This window comes from Onychostoma macrolepis, chromosome 02 (genome assembly GCF_012432095.1).
Source record: "Onychostoma macrolepis isolate SWU-2019 chromosome 02, ASM1243209v1, whole genome shotgun sequence".
NCBI lineage: Eukaryota > Metazoa > Chordata > Actinopteri > Cypriniformes > Cyprinidae > Onychostoma > Onychostoma macrolepis.
Window position 1 is genome coordinate 27,519,762 of NC_081156.1, and position 23,840 is coordinate 27,543,601.

Sequence of the window (23,840 nt, forward strand, 5' to 3'; positions counted from 1 at the left end):
TGTTCTTGTTCTGGTTTCTGTCAGGGTGAGAGCCGATGCAGTCCTCGAGGGTTAGAGCGGACCCTGAGCCCGTCTCCTGACGACCATGAGCGACGGATCTCGCACTCGCTATACGGAATCGAGGGGCTTGATGACAACCTGAGGCCACAAGCCAACACAAATAATCGTAAAATGAGTGAGTTACAACACCAGCACAATTAAAGGTCTAAATGTGTCATTTCTGTGCTAGTGTAACCTGATTTGCTTTTTTTGTCAGTTTAAGCTGGTCTTTTCAAAAGCCATGTAAAATATCTTTTTCTATTTTTTAATGGTTTTCTTTTTAAAAGATCAATCAAATATAGTGCTGTTTTAAAGTTTGTGAACCCCTTGCAGAATCTGTGAAAATGTGAGTAATTTTAACAAAATAAGAGAGATCATACAAATTGCATGTTATTTTTCATTTAGTACTGTCCTGAGTAAGATATTTTACATAAAAGATGATTACATTTAGTCCACAAGACAAACAAATAGCTGAAATTATTAAAATAACCCCATTCAAAAGTTTGTGAACCCTTCGTTCTTAATACTGTATGTATTAAGAGCGAAGGTAAATAAAATGTATTTATTTATTTATTTATTTTTGTGATGTTTGTTCTGAACCGTTAAATTGAGCGCAACTCTTCAGAAAAATCCTCCATGTCCTGCGGAATCTTCAGTTTTCCAGCATCTTTTGCATATTTGAACCCTTTCCAGCAGTGACTGTATGATTTTGAGATCCATCTTTTCACACTGAGGACAATTGAGGGACTCAAACACAACTATTAAAAAAAGGTTTAAACATTCACTGATGCTCCAGAAGGAAACACGATGCATTAAGAGCAGGGGTGAAAACTTTTGAACAGGATGAAGATGTCCAAATTTTTCTTATTTTGTAGAAATAAAGCAACAGAAGATACTTGCATGTTTCCCGGAAGACAAATTAAGTACAATTTACCTTGATCTTCAAATTCAAAAAGTTTTCACCCCCCGCCTCTTTAATTTAGAGAGAAGCTTATATGTTTAAATATGTATGTAAATATATATCTTATTTTTAATCAAATGCATAATAATTAATTTAATATTAGTATTTTTAGCATCTTTTATATATTTTCATTTCACTATATATAATAAAGTAATGAATAAATTAAATTGAATTAATGTTTTTTATAATGTAGATGGATAGATAGATATCTTCATTAAAATGACACACATAAATAAGCATATATATCAGAACAAATGGGTTTAGGTATTCATTATTTAATTTTTTCCCCCCAAGAAAGTAATTATTTGTATTATTTTGCAAGTTAACCATCACCAGATGCTCTCTGCAATCACATTTGAACGCAGCATCAGGTTTCAGAAGTAGAATTGGCATCTCTGGGCTGCAGTGTGTATGAAACATGTGGTCTAACACAAAACATATGAGTGTTACCCTGGACAAACAGATGCAGAGCTGTGGAGGTTCACTGAGAGCTCTCTGTGTGAGAGAGAGAGCCCAGCCGGAGCTGTTATCCTGCCTGTCAACAACTGAATCCACTCATGGGAAATGACAGTAGCAGGGTGCCACACACACACACGTGCATATGCTTTTGCATTTCCTCAATATATATGCACAGTCATGCTCATACCATACCATCAATTTACACTCACACAGACAGGCTTTCACTTGCTCGCTCTCCTCAAGCACTCCTGCAGAAAGATGCAGACTCGCTGTGATCAGAATGTGACTGTGTCCATCCACCCTCCACAGCAAATGTGTTAGTAATGGGGTAATGTTGTTGTTTGTGTGCTGATTGGATTTAGATCTGCTTGAGTGAGGTTCTCTATGAACATACAGCAGGTTAATGTCTCATCTTCAAATGCTATGAAGGTTTGAATTGGTTTTTGAATTAATTAGCATATGAGGTATTTGTGTGGTGGAGAGAACCATAATGCGTTAGTTGCCTTCTGGAAGTAAAAATCCCATTCATTTTCACCATTGGTAAATAATTTTTTATAAATTTTTATAAAAGTATTTTTTTATAAATACTTATAAATCCTAAAAAGACAGAGGTACTGTGAACTATATGGTTGTTAATCAGTGGCTATCAGCCCACATTATTTCAACTCAACGTTTTAAACAAACATGTTTAACAATGGAATTCCTAATGGAAAAACTACATTACCTATGATTCTGTAAAGAAATCTCCACCAATGCACCTATATTTTTTATATTTTTCCGCTGTTTTTAATTCTAAAATTTAGTTTTTAATGCTTTATGGGTTTGTAGTTCTTTCCCTTGTTAAAGCTGTAAAGTACACACTCTTCGTATCTGTCTCTTTTCCTTCAAATCCAAGTTTATAATGCTATGGTTTGATTCGTGGCTTATTATTCTTTAATGAAACCTTTTTTAAAATCTCTATTGGAAAAATAAAAGTACAGTGTTTAACGGAAAAAGATATTCAAGAACCATTAACAAGCTAAAGAGTGTGAAGAGAATCGTTTGGTTCCAGTATTTCTTTAAAAAAAGCACTTTGTTCCCAACTGTAGTGCATTTTGTGATCGTTTACATCCCACACGGTTTCACTTATTGAAGTATGTACCGGGAAAAAATAAAGTGTTTCTCATGGGCTTTATTTTAGACTAGGGTGGGAAATTTCTGAGCGGATTAAAAACATAAACAAGCTAACAGCACTATCTCTCTAAAATGCATATTTTCTCTCAGTATTTACTGGTAAAAGGGCCAATTTTATTTTTATTTTTTTTTCCACAAGATGATATAGAAAATCAGCCATGCAAATTGCTTCCAGGCTGTATGTAAGAGCAAGCAAGCATATCCAAGTGAAGCGGACTACACCATGTCTTCAATTTGTAAATCTCGACATGCAGAGTACGACGCAAATTATTTTCTGTGACTTTGACCTGCTTTGTTCAAAATGAGGTGATTTATTTTTGCATGAATTATAAATAACACTTTGTCATCTTTATTTTTACCATCTGCACATCATGAAACCTCCCCCCCACGATCAGGATTAGCTGTATTACTTGATTACTGTGTAATAATAACATAATTTGATTGTCCCTACACCCCTTCCTGCTCTTATCTCGCTGTAGATCATTATCAGCTCTCGCCGACGGTGAACATGCCTCAGGATGACATGGTCATAATTGAAGATGACAGGCCACATGTTCTCCCCACCCAGCTGTCTGACCAATCCTCATCCAGTTCTCATGATGACATGGGCTTCGCTGTGGAGACGCCTCCGCCGCCACCCTGGGTCCAAGAGCTTCCCGACAGGTAAATAAAAGGGGACGGTTTAGAAAGTTTTGTAATTTATTTATTGAAGTATCTATTGTCTCTGTTTCTATTTCGAGCATCAACTCTCTGACTCTTCTGACGATCTTCCTGCTGTAATTGAGTCCATGGCCTTTCCTTTGTTTGTCAAAGGAGCCTCGGTTATTAGAACAGGGCCAAGGGCTGGACACTGTGCTGTGATTTAATCTCTCTCTCTTTCTCTCTCCGTCCCTCAGCACTTCCAGTGCTAATGACGAGGGGGTGTTTCAGAGGGAAGGCTTTGGCAGGCAAAGCATGTCTGAGAAACGCACCAAGCAGTATGGAGACGCGAGCCAACTAGACATCATCAAGACCCGCAAGTCCAAGAGCATGGACCTAGGTACTCTAAAGATTAAATACTTTAAACATCGCCCCAAAACACAGTAGTTAGACCTAGATACTCTAAAGGTCAATCTTAAAAATGACCTTTAGTCACATTGTAAGAGCACAGTAAACACAGTAGTTAGACCCAGATACTCTAAAGGTCAGCCTTAAAGACAGTGATTGGACCTAGATACTCTAAAGGTCAGACCCAATCGCTGTGATTGGATCGATAATACACTCAAGGCCAGTCCTTATCACAGTGCTTGGACTAAGATACTGTAAAACACTGTCCCAAACGCTGTGCTTGGAACAAAAGATCAGCCCCAAACACAGTGATTGTTCCGAAATACTCTAAAGATCAACTCAAAGCACATTACTTAGTCTCAGATATACCAAAGGTCTGTCCCAAACACAGTTCTTGGACTTCAGTACTGTAAAGGTCAATCTCAAAAACAGTAATTGGAATAGGTCAGTCTTCAAGACGCGTAATTAGACTTAATTACGCTGAAGATCTACTCGAAGCACATTATTTAGATCTAGATACTGTAGAGGTCTCTCCCAAATACAGTGCTTGGACCTAAATACTCTACACAGTGCTTGGGCCTAGATGCTCTAAAGGTCGGTCCTAGTAAATAAATTCCCACCCCGAAATCTAATCCATTGCTCAAGTTACTTTCCTCTCTTTATAAGAGCACTTCTCAGAATGCCTCTCATTCTGGGCATCACCATTCACCACTCCACCGTCACTAAGTCTGCACTGGTCTCCCTTGTGCATGTGCTTTCTAATCTGAACACTGTTTCCACTCATCCAATTCTGCTGGATGTTCCTCACTTACCACTTTACCACTGAAATAGAGCTGGTGCCAGAGTGCAGACAAGGCATTCTGCAGAACCTTCTGCACATCTGCTCAGTGTTTCCACTGACTCCAGAGCCAAATGACAAGGTGTTTGTTTTATTTGGAGTTTTTCACATTTACATTTATTTGGAGTTTTGCATCATTTCTGACGTAAGTGATTTCCCGGTTTTGAGATCAGCAAGTTAAAAGGAATGAAGTATGAATCACATTATTCCCACCTTTTCTTTGGAGGGAAAAGAGTGGAATGAGGTCAGTTTGGGCACCGGCACGGTCTCAGTTGAAAAGTGATAACTCTGAATCAGCAGAATCACTGTGGAAACACACCGTTTTGTTAATGAGCACTGACTGATTGTTTCTGTCGTCTGATTTGTTGATGGTGATACTTGCCTGGTTGCTTGCTGCATGTTGAATGGTCAAACTAACCGTCCTGTCAATGTATGTGTATGTGTGTGTGCCCCTCACACAGTGGCTGATGAGATTAACCTCACACACTACACAGAAAACCACCCAGGTAAGCATGACCACTCCTGCACTTCTGTTCCTGCACACACACACACACTCACTTCTATTCCACACTGAAGGATTATTAAATCCTTGCCTGTTTTTCTTCAGTGCTGAGATTATTTTTTCCTGCTGTTTCATCACTGATTACTTTCCTAGTCCCGTTTGTCACCACTCTCATAAACAGAACAGCTTAAAAACAGGTTACAGCATTCATACTCTGCAATTTAGCAATGAAATGACCCAGAAATCACTAAAATACACAATTGATATTTATAAGTAAATACATTTTTAAAGATGTCTATTATGCTCATAGAGCCAGCATTTATTTGATTAAAAATACAGTAAAATGGGAATATTGTGGAATGTTATTACAATTTAAAATGACTTTTTCTTATTTGAATATAATGTCATTTATTCCTGCGATGGCAAAGCTGAATTTTCAGCAACCATTACTCCAGTCTTTAGTGTCACACGATCCTTCAGAAATCATTAATATGCTTGAAAATCATTCTAATGGTGCTTAAGAATTTTCTTATTATCAGTTAATTAATTTCTTATTATTATCAATATTGAAAACAGTTGTGCTGCTTAATATGTTTGCTTTCAGAATTCTTTGATTAATAGAGAGTTCAAAAGAACAGCATTATATTTGAAATAGAAACTTTTGTAACATTATAAATGTCTTTACTATCACTTTTAATCAGTTTAACGCAACCTTGCTGATTGAAAGTATAAATTTTTTTTTTTTAAATCTCACTGGTCCCTTTTATTTTAAATTTTACATATATTTTCTTTACATATATTATTGTATTTTTATATATTATTGCCATGGAGGTACAACAGGTTGTAATGATGTTGTAAAGCATTTCGTTCTGAAAATCATATTAAATCTTATCTATTTTATTGTAGTATTGCAGTATTACAAACACACAACTGTATTATATTTAAAAATAGCAGGGGAGGTCTGACACGCTTCAATAAGGCAGCGCTGCATGATGAAGATAAATTCACACAATCTTTCCTGGCCTCCACTTACATTCATTTATCTTCATCACTTAATACAGAAACATCTTCACGTCTTCATGGCTGACTACATACGATAGCAGCTAATGCACACACACACACACACACACACACACACACACACACACACACACACACACATACTCCACATAACGTTCAGATATATGTAGCTGCTTTTATCAGGGTTACAGTTGAGATTTGTGGCAGACAGACTGCATGCATGACTAGTTGATTGTGCTTTGTGGTTTAACTAGCGAACTCTTCCTCAGGCTCTTCCTCACATGATGTTGGCCCGTCTCTCGGTCTAAAGAAGTCCAGCTCTCTGGAAAGTTTACAGACTGCCGTCGCTGAGGTGACTCTCAACGGCGACATGCCTTTTCACCGGCCACGGCCACGCATCATACGGGGGCGGGGCTGCAACGAGAGCTTCCGAGCCGCGATTGACAAATCGTACGACAGGCCAACAGCCAATGAGGATGAAGAGGAGTGCATGGACACATGTACGGCTGCTCCTGATTGGTTTAATCAGCGAATGCACTTAAATTTTGCAAATGTTGAGATAACGGCTGTTAATTTGAGTAACTGGTTTAAATGTTGTTGATTATGACTGATAATACCAGCTTTCCCTTTCTTTTTTTTCTATTAGTGGAGGAGGACAATGAAGGAAGCTCTCGATCGGGGCGGGATTCGGTTTCCACGGTAGCTGATCTCACTCCGCTTCCCGTCACCGAGCAACAGCTGATCAATGGCAACCAGCCTCAAAACGACAAGAAGAAAGAAAAAGGGGGGAAGGACAAAAAGAAGCCAGAGAAAGAGAAGGGTAAAACAAAGAAAGGAATGCTCAAGGGTCTTGGAGAGATGTTCAGGTAATTAAAAGCAGATCTGAACAGCTTTTTGTGTCAGATAAAAGAGACTAAGAATAATGATGATAAGAGCGCAGATGAGCCCCGAGCACTTTTTCTTCATGTCCTTAATTACTTCAAAACCCAACAATAGAATAAAAAGCCTAGTGAGCTGCCCACCGACGCATCATAGGCGTGTTTCCGTCTCAAAGACTCTGCCAACAATAGGCAGAGCAACAAAATTGGTGAAAGATGTGAGTGAAGAAAATGAGTGGTGTTTGGACAGGGAAATCTCACCAGTACATTACTACAGTGGCAGGTTGCAGTGCTATTGCAAAGGTGTTCTGTGTGGTTTCTGGTGTGTTGTTAGGTGGTTGCTAGGGTGTTCAAAATAGCACATCACAGAGTTTCTTCATTATTCTCGCCAAGCTTCATGCTGCCTCGAAAATTAAGAAGGCTTTGTTTTAGCCATAACATTATAGATGTCCTTGACGGTTATAGTCCCAGAATACATTAAATTAAAAAATATATATATATTGATTAAAATATTAATTACTGAAAAGTGTTGATAGAAAACATCTAATTGAAAATGATCATTTACAGTCCTTGCATCATATAATAGCTAGACACAACATGATTAAAGTTTGAGATGTCTCTTATGCTCACCGAGCCTGCATTTATTTGATCAAAAATACAGTAAAAACAGTAATATTGTGAAATTATTGTAAATAGTACATTTCTTTTTTTAATATATTTTAAAATGTAATTTATTTAGGCAAAGCTGAATTTTCAGCATCATTACTCCAGTCAGTGTCACATGATCCTTCAGAAATCATTTTAATGTGCTGTTTTTGTGCTCAAGAAACTTATAATTAATGTTGAAAACAGTTGTTGTGCTGTTTAGTATTTTTAAAATATCACTTTTGATCAATTAAATGCATTTTATTAAAAATATATATTTTTAAAAACCTTACTGATTCCAAACTTTTGAAATGTGGACAGTAGACAGCAGTGCACCTCACTAGTATTCAGATTTCCTGTACTAATATTAAAAAATAATGGGATTGAAATCTAATCATTAATATTGATAGGCTGTAGGTTTGTGTGCTCTGTGGAGTGACAGTATGTTCCTGAGCTCTAGGCAGAATGGACAATCACATCCAAGACACGAAGGAAAAGTTTGAGTTTCCATGAAGTTTAGTGTAGAAGACTGGAGGGGAGAGAAAGCAAGAACGCAGCTCATTTGAAGCTTTTTGAATCTGTCAGCAATAGATAAATCATTTTTGAAAACGTCGAATATTTTCTACTGCTTCTGGGGCAGTGGAGTGTTTTAATGGCTGTCATCTGCCTCACTGAGCCAAAGGTACCTGCTACATATTAATGAGCGCTCTACATATTAATGAGCTCCGCCGAATATCAGAACTCATAGCCATACAAAGGTATTGAAACTCCTTTCAGCTTTCTCGCACACACTTCAGTCCTCGCACATGTCAGCGGAATATTAATGAATCGATATGCTTGATAAAACAAAGATTTGCAGAGAAGAGAAGACTCCTTGCGCTCTCTGCTTTGCAGAGTTGCAAAACAGTGATTAGTTTGTTAAATGAATTAGAATAGATGGATTAAGAGCTTTAACGCTGGTTTAATTAGAGCAGACAGGTTTAAGAGCTTTTTTCAGAAGCATAATGTCCATTACAATTGAAGGGACACGTGACTAGTATTTTGAATCAATAAGCTTTTAAATGCAACTTCCAAAAAAATTTATTTATATTTTTTATAATTAAAATAAACTGTTATTGGGCTTTTGAACAGTTAATTGAGAAGAATGCTGAATTGTCTCACACCATCAACCTTGTGTATGTTTGTTAAAGGTTCGGGAAATACCGTAAGGACGAGCGTTTGGATGGTCCGAAGTGGAAGGCAGAGGAAACTCATGTATCGGAGGAAGAGACGCGCAGAATGAGACAAGAACAAGAGAGGTACACACACACACACACACACACATATAGAGTCAGAGCTAATCTTAACTATCATCAGCCTCTAATCAGAGGCATTTCCTGACACTTTACCTGCCAGCCGTACCCACTTCCTCTAACCTTCTTCCTCAGTGATTGTTTCAGTCCTGTTGTTTGTGTCATCATGATGTTTTGTTAAAGCATTATGATGCTTTTATATTTTGTGTGTGCTTGCATACTGATGCTTTAGCTAAGCCTAATATGTTTTAGTCGTTTTAAGTTCATCATGTGAATGTTCACCTGCAGGTGTGTGTATGTTCATGTTGTTGTATTAATAAAGCCATGTGAACCCCCTCCCGTTTTCCCTTCTGTCCTGTGAGACCCTGCTGAGAAATCCCCACTCTTCCAATCTTTTTCTTAATCTCTCTGTCTCTTACACACTCATTTATCATCTTGCTTTTGATGGGGGTTAGAAAGGTGTTTCAGTATGTTTTTAGGTCCTTTATGAACAAACTACTGATTTTAGGTTTAAAGGGATAGTTCACAAAAAAATTCAATTTTGGCATTGCTTACTAACCTTCATGACTTGCTTCTTTGGAACACAAAAAATTTTGTCGATACAATTGCAGTCAGTTTGGTCTAAAACAGCATTAAAAGAGACATTTTTCAAGAATTTTTCTTATAAAGTTTCTGTTGTCTTAAAAAATATATACATATGCATAAATATTTATTTATTTACATACATACTCATTTTCTGTCATTTATTTAATATGCATACACTACATGGACAAAAGTATTGGGTCACCCCCTTCTAATGAACAGGTTTGACTATTTTAGTAATTTCCACGAGTACAAATCTTAATGTTAAAGCATAATGATATTCTAGGGAATTGTGTGCTTCTTATTTTATAGCAATAGTTTGGACAGGACCCTTTTCTATTCTATCATGACAATGCCTATATATATTTATATTTATTAAATTTATTAAAATCAATTCATTAAATCAATAATATATACAATATTTATATTGTATATATTATTGTATACAGTGTTTTCAAAGCATCAATAAAAAAAAAGAGGAAAAAAATGCCAGAAATGCCAACAAAATAATTAATTTAATATTAATAGCATTAACATTATAACAAGCATGTATTTAGGTTAGTACTAAATTGATCTTCATTAATTTATTCTGGAATAAATCATGTTTTCCTTGCTAGATCAAGACCTGTCTTCATTTGTAGTGTTTTGTTCATCCTAATCTGTCCATTATTACTTGTTTTTCTGTTGTTGTTTTTTTTTTTTTTATAATTCCTTTTTTGTTTTTTCTGCTTTTTCTTTTGAATCTGTGCGTATTTTTTCATTCCTTTTTTTAATATATGTCTATGTAGGATCCAGGCTAAAACGCGAGAGATTCGTCAGCGTCAGGCCAAAGAGCGAGACTATGCGGAGATCCAAGACTTCAGCCGGTCAACCCTGACCTCACTTCCTCCCGAGGAGCCCCCATACGCTGGCATCGGTTCACTGGAACACGGCGGATACCACCGGATCCACACGCCTCCAGACTCACCATACACACACAAACAGAACGCCCGCAACGGACACCCCTCTACAACAGACAGGTATGTACTGTAACGACTGTCATTTTTAAATATCATAGTCCTTCCACTTCCTGAGCTATCAGTGAGTTAACCTGCTATTATGAAGTTAAGATTCTGTTCTAAACGCTCCTTGAGTTGGGTAAAGTGTTGAAAGCATTCTCGAGGGCTTTCATAAAACCCGATGTGTGAGAATGTTTTGTTTGGGTTGTGTCAGAGTTGCATGTTTTCTTGAGACTAAAACAAATACAGGCAGAGAGAGACAGGAAGGCCACTTCCTGTAAGAACCCTCAGGGAACAGGAAATGGGTGTCATTCCAGTGAGATGCAGAGAATGGAACTGTGGGAATTATCCTCACAAATCTGCATGGGAAGTGGATCTTAAAGAGGGCACAATGTGTGGGTGGGTGTGTTTTTGTGGGCTTCAGAAGGAAACATTGTGTGTGTGATGCGTTATACAAACAGTATAACATATATAGTGATCTTATAGCTTCCTGTTTTCTGAGTTTCAGCCAATCAGCTTTATTGCAAGCTGTCGGATCAAATTAGTTGAGACCATGTAGCTAAAACAGCTGTGGATGTCGGAAAAGCCCATTTCTGATGCCTGATATGATGTTTTAAGATATTGAGACTGATTGAAGCTGTTATTTTATGCCATGATGATGGCATTGACATCAGCAGGAAGTCATTCTTTAGTGTTTTTAAAATGGTAGGAAAATAACATTTATCTTAGCAAATCCTCTTCAACTGTGACAAATGTGAACAGTGTCTTTACCATTTCCTTTAATATTAATCTTTTAATAATTCTTTAATCAATCACCCTAATTATAGAGAATGTTCTCACAGTTAAGTGTGGCATTTAAAGTTGGGTTGTTGAACAGAGCATAATGTTTCTTATTCAGATGTAGTTTTGTGCATCAGCATAATGCACACAAATTAAGCATTTTTAGATTTTAATTAAAACATTTTTGACACATTTATAAAACTTTTCTACTAGCGAGGGTTCCCGTAAGGTCATTTCAAGAGGGGGTTTTTTTTCTTCACATTTTCATTTGGCCCTAAACTAAACTGGACCGACCAAGTCCTTTTTCTTGCATAAACCTGTATTGTGTAAACACTTGAAATGCACAGTTGGGTCCAGAACATTAGCAATCTAGAGGCATCGGTTAGTCTCCGAACGCTCAGAACAATTCCTGATATCAGTTGTGAAAGAGGTTATAGTGGAAATCAAACAATAATAGAATCATTTTTACAATGTCACAGCTTTAGCCGGGCACACACTTATACACAAACACACACACACAGTATCTGACCTAGAAATCAGAGTGTTGTAGCATTCTGGCTGTCAGCTGCAGTATGGTTTAAGTCCCTCAGTGCAGAACATTTAAGTAAATGAGAAATATATCTGTTCAGTCAGCAGAACTTCTTTTTGAAACCTGATAAAAGGCTTATACACACACAAACTCAGTTCAAGTCCAGCTGAGGTGTAATGATGATACTGAGATGCGAAGTAAGGAGTCTTGGGAGAGATGTTTGTGCATAGCGAAGGTTTCTCTCTTTATATATGTGTGTATACATAATTTGAATGTCTTTGTATATTGAAGTTTTTGCACTAATGTCTGATGTTTATTTACTTTACTTTTATTACATGCATAAATAAGTGTGTGTGTTTTATATATATATATATATATATATATATATATATATATATATATATATATATATATATATATATATATATATATATATATATATATATATATATATATATATATATACACACACACACACACACACACACAGTCATGGCCAAAAATATCGGCACCCTTGGTAAATATGATCAAAGGCGGCTGTGAAAATTAATCTGCATTGTTAATCCTTTTGATCTTTTTTTTTTTTTTTATTCACAAAAATCGGACCTTTCATTGGATAATAAGAATTTAAAATGGGGGGAAATATCATTATGAAATAAATGTTTTTCTCTAATACACATTGGCCACAATTAATGGCACCCTTTTATTCAATACTTTTTGAAACCTCCGTTTGCCAGTTTAACAGCTCTAAATTTTCTCCTATAATGCCTGATGAGGTTAGAGAACACCTGACAAGAGATCAGAGACCATTCCTTCATCCATGATGCCATGTGTCTAAACAAGACGTCCAGGACCTCCAGCAGAAATATAGGCCCACAACATTAAAAATACAGCAGTATATTTCATTGTACACATGGGGTACTTTTTATCCCTGTTCACCAAACCCATCTTGAGTGTTTGCTGCTAAAAAGCTAATTTTTTATTTTCATCTGACCACAGAAGCCAGTCCCATTTGAAGTTCCAGTCGTGTCTGATAACTGAATATGCTGGAGTTTGTTTTTGGATGAGCAAGGAGAATTTTTCTTGAAACCCCCCCAACAATATGTGGTGATGTAGATGCTGTTTGACAATTTCTTTTTAAGGTTTTCTGACCCCGAGACTCAACTATTTCCTGCAATTCTCCAGCTGTGGTCCTTGGAGAGTCTTTAGCCACTCAAACTCTCCTTCTCACCATGCGTTAGGGCGATATAGACACACGTCCTCTTCCAGGCAGTTTCGTAACACGTTATGTTGATTGGAAATTCTTAATTATTGCCCTGATGGTGGAAATGGGAATTTTAACTGCTCTAGCTTTTTTCTTAAAGCCACTTCACTAATTTGTGAAGCTCAATTATCTTTTGCTGCACATCAGAAATATATTCTTTGGTTTTTCTCATTGTGATGGATGATTAAGGGAATTTGGGCTTTGTTTTCCCTCCTATTTATATTTCTGTGAAACAGCAAGCCGTAGATGGATAATTTCATGTTCATAATCACCCTGGAGTGCTCAAAATTGTGAATATGAATGGAAATATACTTCAGAGATATTTTACTCATAAGAATTTCTAGAGGTGCCAATAATTGTCCAACGTGTATTTGAGAAAAACATTTATTTCATAATGATATTTCCCACCATTGTTCTTATACAATGAAAGGTTAGATTTTTATGAATTAAAAAAAAAAAAAAAAAAAAAAATCAAAAGTATTAACGCAGATTCATTTTCACAGCCTTCTTTGATCAAATTTACCAAGGGTGCAGATATTTTTGGCCATGACTATATATATATATATATATATATATATATATGTATATGTGTATATATGTGTGTGTGTGTGTGTGTGTTTAAAACTGTCAAAATACACACAAAATGGTGACAAAAAAGAAGATTAATTAAATGAACGACACTGGAATTAAATAAATTTAACAACAGTTAATGAAGCAGTGCATGTGGCTGATGTCTGAGGTTGTCAGTTCAATTATAAATCTCTCTCTCTGTGGGGTCTCTGTCCACCCACCAGGTTTGTTGTGGCTTTGTTGGAACGTGTGTGTTTGTGATCTTTGAGTCTGTAATCTGTTTAATCTGTGTTCTTGTGATCTGTTGATATGTTTTTTCTTGAATTGCTCAGAGGATTTCATTGTTAATGGAAGGATCAGAGAAATGTAATAGAGAAAAAAGAGAGATGTGTGTGTGTGAGAGAGAGAGAGCGAGACGGGCAGTTTAAATGAATTAAACTCAATCTCTCTTATTCATTTCCACTCATAACCCCTCCTCTCTGAGCTGGGATTTGATTCTCTCAGGTTTTATTAAATTGACTTCTTAGATTTGAGTGAGAGAGTGACAACGTACACACACACACACACACACACACACAACCCGTTTCTGCATTTTCTTTTTTTTTTCTCTGTCGTCATGAGCAAAGATATCTGAGCCCTTCCTGTTCACATCTGAGCTGATGACCATGGGGCCACTGCCTGTGTTCTGGTCTCCCACCGCAGCGAGGCTGCCCCTGTGTAATCAGCATTCCTCCTGACGAACTTTAGTTGTGTCGGTGTGTTTGTGTGTGTGTGTGTGTGTGTGTGTGCACTCTTGCTGAGTTGACTATGAGCCCCGTAGGGAATTTTAAAGAATGAACGTTGCAGAGGCCAATTAAAACAGCCAAACACACACAGAGGGTAAACATCTGACTAATCCCACAGCATTCATGCTGAGAACTCACACACACATGCATACACACACAAGTTTAAGCTCATTATCAGCATTCCCTGGCACGCTGCGTGGAAAAAAAGCACGGATTAAGAAAAACCAAAGCGTCAGAAACAAACTCGCAGCTTACAGATGGATAAAGAGAGTGTGACACCACTGCTAATTAAAAGAAATAAATGAGTAAAGAGGAGAGCAATGAGTGGTAGCAGAATTTAGATGTGCCATTGTAAGGAAAAAGGCCACCTCTGTGGTTTGGGAAATAGATTGATTTCAGTTACAAACGGCATATTGTACACTTTTGATACACATTTAGTTTTATCCCATCTTGAGTGATAATGTTATGGTTTCTTACAATGAAGTTTAACAGGATCATCGTCGTTTCCCCTCTGAACTTTAGCTGACTGTGTTGAGAAGACTTTCAAACTTTTTGCTTTTGTTTGACTTTTGATTGGCTGTCCTCCATGTGTTGGCTTAGTTCAGTGTAGTCCACACAAAAATGAACATTTTGTCATCATTTTCTCACTCTCATGTCATTCCAAATTTGAGTTTCTTCCTCTGTGGAACATAAAAGTTGGTATTTTGAAGAACGTTGTAAACCAAACAATGTTGGAGTCCAGTGAACACAGACTGAGGGAATAAATGATGACAGAATTTAATTTTTGAGTACAAATATTCCCATAATTAAGATAAGCCAAGTTGCTGAATATTAATAAGTGTTATGTAAAATTTGGTGTTAATATGCTGATGTTGTTGACTGTTTTCTAAATGAAAAAAGCATTGTTTGTGGATCATTTTGGCAATGTTCAGCTCAAGCTCAGATCATTGAGGCCTACGATCAATCAGTTCCAAAAAGAAATACAAAACCTGTGCTAATTGACCCTTTGCAAAGACCCGCCCCCCTTCGTTACTGTTGCTATGTCCAACAAACCATGCCTCTCACGCCACACATCATGTTCTCACATAGTGAAAAATACATTGCGCAAAGAGAAAACTGACAATTTGCAGACAGACAAGACAGAGCAGGTTACTTTAGGTATGAAAAAAAAGTCTCAGCTTTCAGATTTGGTATTTTTAAGAAATTCAAACAGTAAATACCGTTTTGTGGCTCTTTAATGTGTTGTGACAGATTGCTGTAGCTCCTCAGTTCAAGCAGCACCGATCATCTCTTCCTCTTTCCTAGTTATAGCACGAAATAAACATTAATGAACATCAGAAGGTATATTGTTTCAAACGCGGGAAGATGTCAGTACACACTATTTTTCAAGTTCAAGTCCACCAAATTTAATCTACTAGCCTGGTTGGTTTGTCAGACAAACATGGCAGATTCAGCATTGTGATTGGTCAGATCACCTGTCAATCAAACTCTCTGCAAAGGGTCAATTGAAAGAAAACAAGTTGACAAAAAGAGTAGGCTGGTCATTTTTGTCCATGAACACCACTGGTGTAAAAGCAAATCCCAAAAAAGTATTATCAAAAAATGTATAACCTGTATGAAGTTTTAGTCCAGTTCAATAATATTAACCAACGTCTTCGGGAAAAAGACATGAACACCACATGAGGATTGTAAGCATTTGCTAAATGAATTCTAATGTTCTGAATAACTATATTGAGTAGAGTACAGAAAGCGTTTGTTTGCCTGTCACTGTATAGCGCTTCATTAAATCCTGTATAGTAAAAGATGAATTAGCTAGATTGTTTTATCATCCATTTTCAGTGTGTTTCTGAGGCAAAAATAGACCTCAACTCTACCATGAAACACGTCTAAGTTTGAATATTTGGCTCTGGGTGGAGCTTGTGTTGTTAATGTTACAGCACATAAAATTCTTAGGTGAAGAGCAAAAAAAATTAAATCTGTTTTTTTTTTATACTATATACGACTTTTGGGTTTATATTGGAAGTTATTTTATCCATTATCATAACACAGCTGATATTCCAGACCCTGCGGCTCATCCACACACTGCGCACATGGTTTATTTTGGAAAGATCTGCTGAGGGGTCAGTGTGTTTGTAGTAGCTGGTGGTCTGTGGTTTCAGCCACTGAGAGTTTGTGTCTGATTGTGGTCTAATGTTTATAAATGAACAGCAGTGGGGTGACGTTAATGAAGCCTCACAGCGCTGGTGGTTGAACCATCTCTCATTTGGGCCAAGTTAGATGCTCTAATGATGAATGGATCAAAAGACATTCAACACAATCTAGAGCTACATTACCCTTTTCATGTTGATTTATCTCGGAGACAATTACTAGGATATGTTTTCTCAGTAATTCTCTCTCTCTCCCTCGCTTGCTTTCTTGTTCTGGCTAGTCAATGAATGCTCATTTAAAGGAAGAATTCAGCCAAAAATGAATATTCTGTCATCATTTATTACCCGTATTCTTCTGTGGAACACAAAAGAAAGAATCATCTCTTATGCAAAACTCTGTGTGCTTGTGTGTCTGTTATTAATGAAAATATTGTGTAGATTAACAGTGACAATTGACACAAACAAAAGAAATCTTTCTCTTTCGCTCTGTGAACTCAAACAGGCCTCCCATAATGTAACTAAATCCAGTATTTGCAATATTCTCTAAAGGATTTAATCTGTCACAACTTCTGATTATTAATTATGAGGCCACACATGCAGACGACAATCCGAGTATAGCGATAAACAGACATTAGCGGATAATAACCATCTGTTAAAAGCTAAATATTCCACTGAGACATAAGATTGTGTATTTTGTGTAATGTGACATATGGTTTCAGATCTTCTCTGCTTCGTATGCTTAACTTTTACTCGCGGGAGACGTGACGTCAAATGGAGGTTGAAAGTTCAGAACCGAGTCAGGGTGACCCAAAAACCAACGTTACTGAGATCCCAGACCTCCTCGATCACCACTATGCCCCTAATTGCTTCTGGGACTGTCTCTGTAGCTTTTATTAGAAAGCAATTGCTAAAGGAGGTATGTGGCCCTGTTTACACCTGGTAGCGACATGCTATTTTTTGCTTCCCAGTTATTATCTAAATTATTTCTCTTAAATATCTGACATCATCTGATGAGTGTTTTCTAACGGTGCAAGGTGCCAGGTGCAAACATGGCCTAAGAGAGATGCTTTGCAGTGTTTCTGGAATAGGGGTGGGTGTGTTGACTTTGATCTTTTTATTAGAAACTAGAGAATGATTATTGGAGAAAGGTAGAATAAGATTGGTAGCAGGTTGGACTCAAATATGTATCACTGTGCCACAGCTCTGACAGTGTTTGGAGTTTTTCCTTTATAGTGTGCAATACTCTCGATACAAAGCTAGACACTGTTTGGTGTTTATCTATGAGTCAATTCACCTGTGTATTTGCTGCATATGAAATGATGGTTCGTTGTCTGTCTGTGTGTGTGTGTGTGTGTGCGCATGTGAGAGAGTGTGAATCGAAGAGTTACACTGAATTGAGTGGATGCCCTTTCTCTGACCCTTCAACAAGATGACCTACTTTTCTGACAGAACATTGTTCTTCTGTCGTGAACGCGCCTCTCCTCTCCCTTTTTTCCTCGGTTTCTTTCAGGGTATGGTTTCCCTATATGTAGGCAGCTTTCTCTGTGTATTTAGCATTCTACAATTAAGAATGAAGTTTGTGTGTGGTTTGTTCTCCTCTTTCTTATTCTAGGGTGTCAGGTGCGACCGTTTTCAGAGTAGATCTTCCATCTTTTGCGAAACACACCAGGTTTAAACATGTAGAAGAATTTGTAGCAATTAAAATCTAGTGAGCTGCCTTGATGTCTGTTGTCTGTCCAGGCAGCTGCCTTCTAAGCATTGGTATTTATGTGCTATTATAGTATTAATATGGTGATGAATGTTTCTATTTAGATTAGTGCTGTCAAACGATTAATCGCCAATAAGTTTTTGTTTACATAATATATGAGTGTGTACTGTGTATATTTATTATGTGTATATATAAATATAAACACATGTTTGTATATATTTAAGAAAACTGTTATGTTTATGTATTATATATATTTATATAAAATATAATAATATAAATATATAAATGTAAATATTTTCAAAATATATACTTTGTGTGTGTATTTATATATACAGTACATAATAAATAAACACAGTACACATACATATATGTGACCCTGGACCACAAAACCAGTCTTAAGTCGCTGGGGTATATTTGTAGCAATAGCCAAAAATACATTGTATGGGTCAAAATTATTTATTTTTCTTTTATGCCAAAAATCATTAGTATATTAAGTAAAGATCATATTCCATGAAGATATTTTGTAAATTTACTACTGTAAATATATCAAAACGTCATTTTTGATTAGTAATATGCTTTGCTAAGAATTCATTTGGACAACTTTAAAGGCGATTTTCTCAATATTTAGATTTTTTTTGCACCCTCAGATTCCAAATTTTCAAATAGTTGTATCTCGGCCAAATATTGTCCGATCCTAACAAACCATACATCAATGGATTATTTATTCAGCTTTCAGATGATGTATAAATCTCTCAAAATTGACACTTAAGACTGGTTTTGTGGTCCAGGGTCACATTATGTAAACAAAAACCTTTATTTTGGATGCCCTTAATCGTGATTAATCATTTGACAGCACTAATTTAGATTCAGTTTCTTTTCATTTCTGTTTTAGTAATTTTAGTACATCAAAAACTAATTTCAGTTAGTTGCCAAAGCAACATTTTGAATGGGAAAAAGTATGATTTATTTCAGTTAACAAACTTTCATGGTTTTAGTTGTAGTTAAGAGAAACAGTATCTCATAAGTTTCCGATTCGGAAAGTTACATTAGAAATCGTAGAAATAGCACTCCTCACGTGGCTCACAATTGAGTTTCATGTTCACACGTTGCTAAGCTAAAAGCATTAACCTAATAAGCATATAAATGTATGACACACAAATATTCTATAAAATAGTCTTTTCTAATTGAATTTAGCATTTTGTCACTGCTTTTGGTGTTAAATTTAAATTAGTATATATAAAATTGGTATTTCTTTCACTTTGTCTGCCACCTTTTTCGCAATGCAGGCAGCTCACTCTAGCTATCATGTCCATTTTGACGATCACAGAAATCACATGGACTGGTTCAGTTAACGTGGTGTGTAGGTAAAGACAAGCTTATTTCTTATTTCAGTACAAAGTGCAGTTCAGTAAGCTTTTTTTATAGCAGTCAGAGGTTTTCGTTAAACCACGTTCAGCTGCAGACAGTTTTACTGGTGATAGGCGACTTCATATTTCAGAGAGAAGAAGTGACTCCAGTGTGACATTAAAACTGTCCCCCTGCGCGCACGACTACATGTTCAGATTTAATTGGTTCTGTTGTCGACGCTCGCGCTCAGTCACGCTGTGAGCTCTGCGTGTGCTTGTGCGTTTATAAGACATTAGCTTAGAAATATTATCTCACTGTCTGTGTTGTTAATGGCTGCTGTAGAACGTGTCACTCAGATGAATGAGTCATTAGGAGTTTATATTCGAACGCTGTAACTCATAATCATGACTTGAATATAAATATGAGCTGATTTTGTCAGAAGCACTTGGTAGGAGTTTCCTCAGCCTGTGTGTGACAGTTAACAGGGTGTTTTCTGTAGGTCTCTTCGCAGCACATGACCTGACTGACACGTGGAAAGGTACAGTGAAGTGTGCGAGGTGTTGCTAACAGGCCAACTGCTGGAGTTACAGGAAGTACAGAGAGCCAATTAGAGCATTCATAGCAACAGATCTCTCTCACACACACTCACACCTACTCAGTCTCTCCTGTGAAGACATTAGCCCTGGTCCAAACCCTAGCAAGCTGTCTACTTAGACATTATGCAACTTTCTAAGATGCCTTATTTTGGCTCAAATTTAAGGCAGTGTTGCATGCAGGTAAAGTAGAAGGCATTCCCAGAATGCAATAGGAGTGGGTTTGTTGAATTTTATCTCTTTATTTGAAACTAGAGAATGGTTATTGGAGAAAGATAGGACAGGATCAGTACATGTTGCAGGTTGGACTCAAACCTGCATCCACAACATTAGTGCCATGGCTTAATGTGTCAGGAACTTAATGTCCCATTAGGAAGTGAATTGAGAATGCTTTTAAAATTTCAATCCAAATCCTGAATTGGAATTAATTTAGTACACATGAACTACACTTTATTTCAGTTTAACTTAAAGGAAGTGAAATTAAAATTCATGTAATCCCATTAAGTAATTACCAAGAAAAATTAACTCTGGCCAAGAAAAACTTTAAAGTTGCATGTTTTATTGGCCTTGCAGATTTATAGATCATTGTGGGAAGAACTTTATTACCCTTTTACCAGAATGCCATTAAAGTCAGCATAAAATAAAATCTCACCCTATTTATTTTACAAATCCGTGTTGTTGGTTTTATTGCAAATGGTTCATCTGTGTAATTTTTTTGACCTCATAATTTTGAAACTAATTTGATTTTCCAGTGAAACAACAGACTTCTTTCTCTACTTCTCCGATCTTTTAGTTCATTTAAGCTTATCCCTGCAAAATCGCATTTATTTGCCTCTGTTTTTGAGTGCAACATAATGTTTTTGAGTGCAACATGAACATTGCAAAATTTAGTCAACAAATACTACATAATAGTTTTTTTGAGAATCTGTTACACTCAGATTTATGTCAATACAGATAAGATAAGTTCTGTTGCCACTTCCATTTCATTTCGACTTTGAATTTTCTTTTAATTTAATTTTGGTAAATTCCATATCCAAATTCAAATTGCTTTCAGTGTGAATGCTCTTTTAGACTACTGTGCCATTAGCTTAGAAATATACAAACTCCAAACTCTATTGAAGTCAACCAGTACCTAAAGAAATCATAGATGTTTAGAACAAAGCTTTCTTTTTTTACCGAATACTTTTTTTTTTATTGCTGTATTCACTTTGCCTCTTTGTTTGTCTCACTTTCTTTAGTGTTGAGCCTTGTTAAACTGGCCTCATGTTGACATGCTTAGTTTACACATCTGTGTCGTAGACATATAAATGTGTCTGTATATAAAACCCCCTTCCAATGTTAAGACACTGATCGGCAAAGCAGATCTAATGATCGGAATGGGGAATCACTCTGCTGCTATCGATCTGACACACACACATCTCACACATGATTGTGTTAGCAGAAGTAATGAGAAATCAATAAGTACTGACTCCCTTAAATGCACAGGATTAATACTATTAGGAGTCAGTATGCAGCAACACACACACACACACACACACACACACTCCATGCCCGTAAACCGCCAGTCCATTAGCCTTATCTTTTGGTCACATTAATGAAAGCTCTTCACCCGCAGTGCACCCTGGCAACCACACCACACAAATCTGTTCACCTATGCCTGACTGCAACCATGGAAACCACACACCCTTCACTCACATTATTCCTGTAACCATGGCAACCACATGTAAACTACTGTATGATGTCAGTGTGAACCAGGATATTTGCATATTTACATGATATGGTATTATATGGTATTCCTAGAAGCATGTCGGAATCTCATGAAAATCGTGTATATTTCATGTAACTTGTAAATAGCATTGTAAAATCCAATAATATTACCATGGTACCCTGTCAATTTGTATGTCGGACTTTCTTTGTGTTTTAGTTATTACTTTTTAATGGTAAAAACGGATTTTTTACTAGGTTCAGCCAATATACTTTATATGTAATTTGTTATATTTTTTTAAAATATATTATATGTAGAAATTATCCTGAAATTCTATTTATAAATGTGTAAAATAAGTAAGCTATAGGCAACCCTTAATTTAAAGTGCTTAATTTAGTTCATTTAGCTTCCAAATCTATTTTCAAATGGCTGTTAGTGTGAATGCTCTTTTAAAGGGGTGGTTGACTGTTTTTTTTTCTAGGCTTGATTGTGTTTATGGCGTGCAATCTAACATGTTAATGCTTCGTTTGTTAAAAGCGCATTATTTTTCACATAATTTACCTTTATTTCACACCGCTATGTCCATTCTCTGATAAACGTGCTGAACATTTCCTGCTTTTATGAAGCCCCTCCCTCTGAAATACACTATGGGCTCTGATTGGTTAGCTGACCCAGTGTCTTGTGATTGGCTAAACCGCCTCGAGTGCGCATCTAAACTTCCCACCCCTCACCTCAGCGGCCTGTGCTCCAGTCAGGTTTCGTCCTTCGGGCGGTGCAACTGGTGCGGTCGCACCGGGCCCCGTGCTGAGAGGGGGCCCCGCGGCAAACAGGCTGAGGTGCTGAGCTGATCTGAATGAGAGAGAGAGAGATGCAGAGCAGAGCAGGACGACGCGAGGAACAGGATTGAGAACCGCTGCTTTAGAACACTGATTTTGAAACTTGTGAATCCATTAGAATCATTAGAAGACACACAATCGCGATTCATACAGTATATGAATAGATTTTTACGTGCACCCCTAGTTTTCTTCCTCTTCTCTAAAGCAGCGCAGCATGGCCTCGCCCCCTTCGTTGCATGTTCCCGGGGGCGGGGTTTATCTGGGTTTGTGATGTCACTAACCTGGAATTATTTTGTTGTAGTCCCTTACCAGCCGCTCGCTGTAGGCGATGCTATGCTAATTCTGTAAAAGATAATTTCTCCCTTTGCATTGAACTTTGAGCTTCGTAACTTTGCAGATGTTGTTTATGCTAACACAGCTACATTGCACACTAACAAAAGTTCAAAAGGTGAAATCGTATTATATGACCCCTTTAAACTACTAGCTCACAAACTCACTTTTAAGCTATTGTGATACTGATTGGGATTAACGCATGGAAATATCATTAAATAGTAGTTGACCAATAGTGTGCAGGCATTGTACATAATCAACCAATTGTGCCGTGCGAGAAGGTGGGATCTACAAAAAGCGGTCAAAGCAATACAAATACACAGAATGTATAAGGCCTTTAGCGGGTAATAGGAAAACAAAGCCAAAACCCGGATATTTCAGGCAATTTAGAATTCCTGTCTGTTTGTATATTCAGGTGTGTGTTTGTCAATTGAGCATTGTATACTTGATAGTTGCATGGTCTGGGGGTTTCCTGCTGACTTTTGTCCAGTCAGGGTGAGAGAAGGGTAGCTATATTTTCTCTGCTCTCTATCGGTCTCTCAGACACTTCAGGAAGAAGCGTTGATGGACATATTTGCAGAAATGTCACCTCTCTTGCTCCTTAAAGCTCATATTGTCCCCCAGAGGACGTATAAGTATCTATACTAATATGAGAGTAATTCACACCGGAGGGACTTTTCGGTTATAATCATTGAATTCTTTCAAATGTAATCACATTTTGTAGTCAGGGTTTTTTTAGAAGCAGTTCACCTCCTTCCCATTTTACTACCACTTGCATCATTATTGCTCATAGTAAGTATTAAATTTTAAGG

The 23,840-nt window shown here is 37.0% G+C and overlaps 1 protein-coding gene across 1 annotated transcript in view; it reads left to right on the forward strand.

The window, feature by feature from the left end:
* pard3ab (par-3 family cell polarity regulator alpha, b) overlaps positions 1 to 23,840 on the forward strand; it is an 84,129-nt gene that overhangs the window by 45,583 nt on the left and 14,706 nt on the right. Inside the window, 8 exon segments of the mRNA XM_058794154.1 lie at positions 25 to 175; positions 3,112 to 3,295; positions 3,529 to 3,671; positions 4,979 to 5,023; positions 6,309 to 6,539; positions 6,686 to 6,905; positions 8,753 to 8,860; positions 10,225 to 10,455. Of these exon segments, the coding sequence (XP_058650137.1) occupies positions 25 to 175; positions 3,112 to 3,295; positions 3,529 to 3,671; positions 4,979 to 5,023; positions 6,309 to 6,539; positions 6,686 to 6,905; positions 8,753 to 8,860; positions 10,225 to 10,455 (1,313 nt within the window).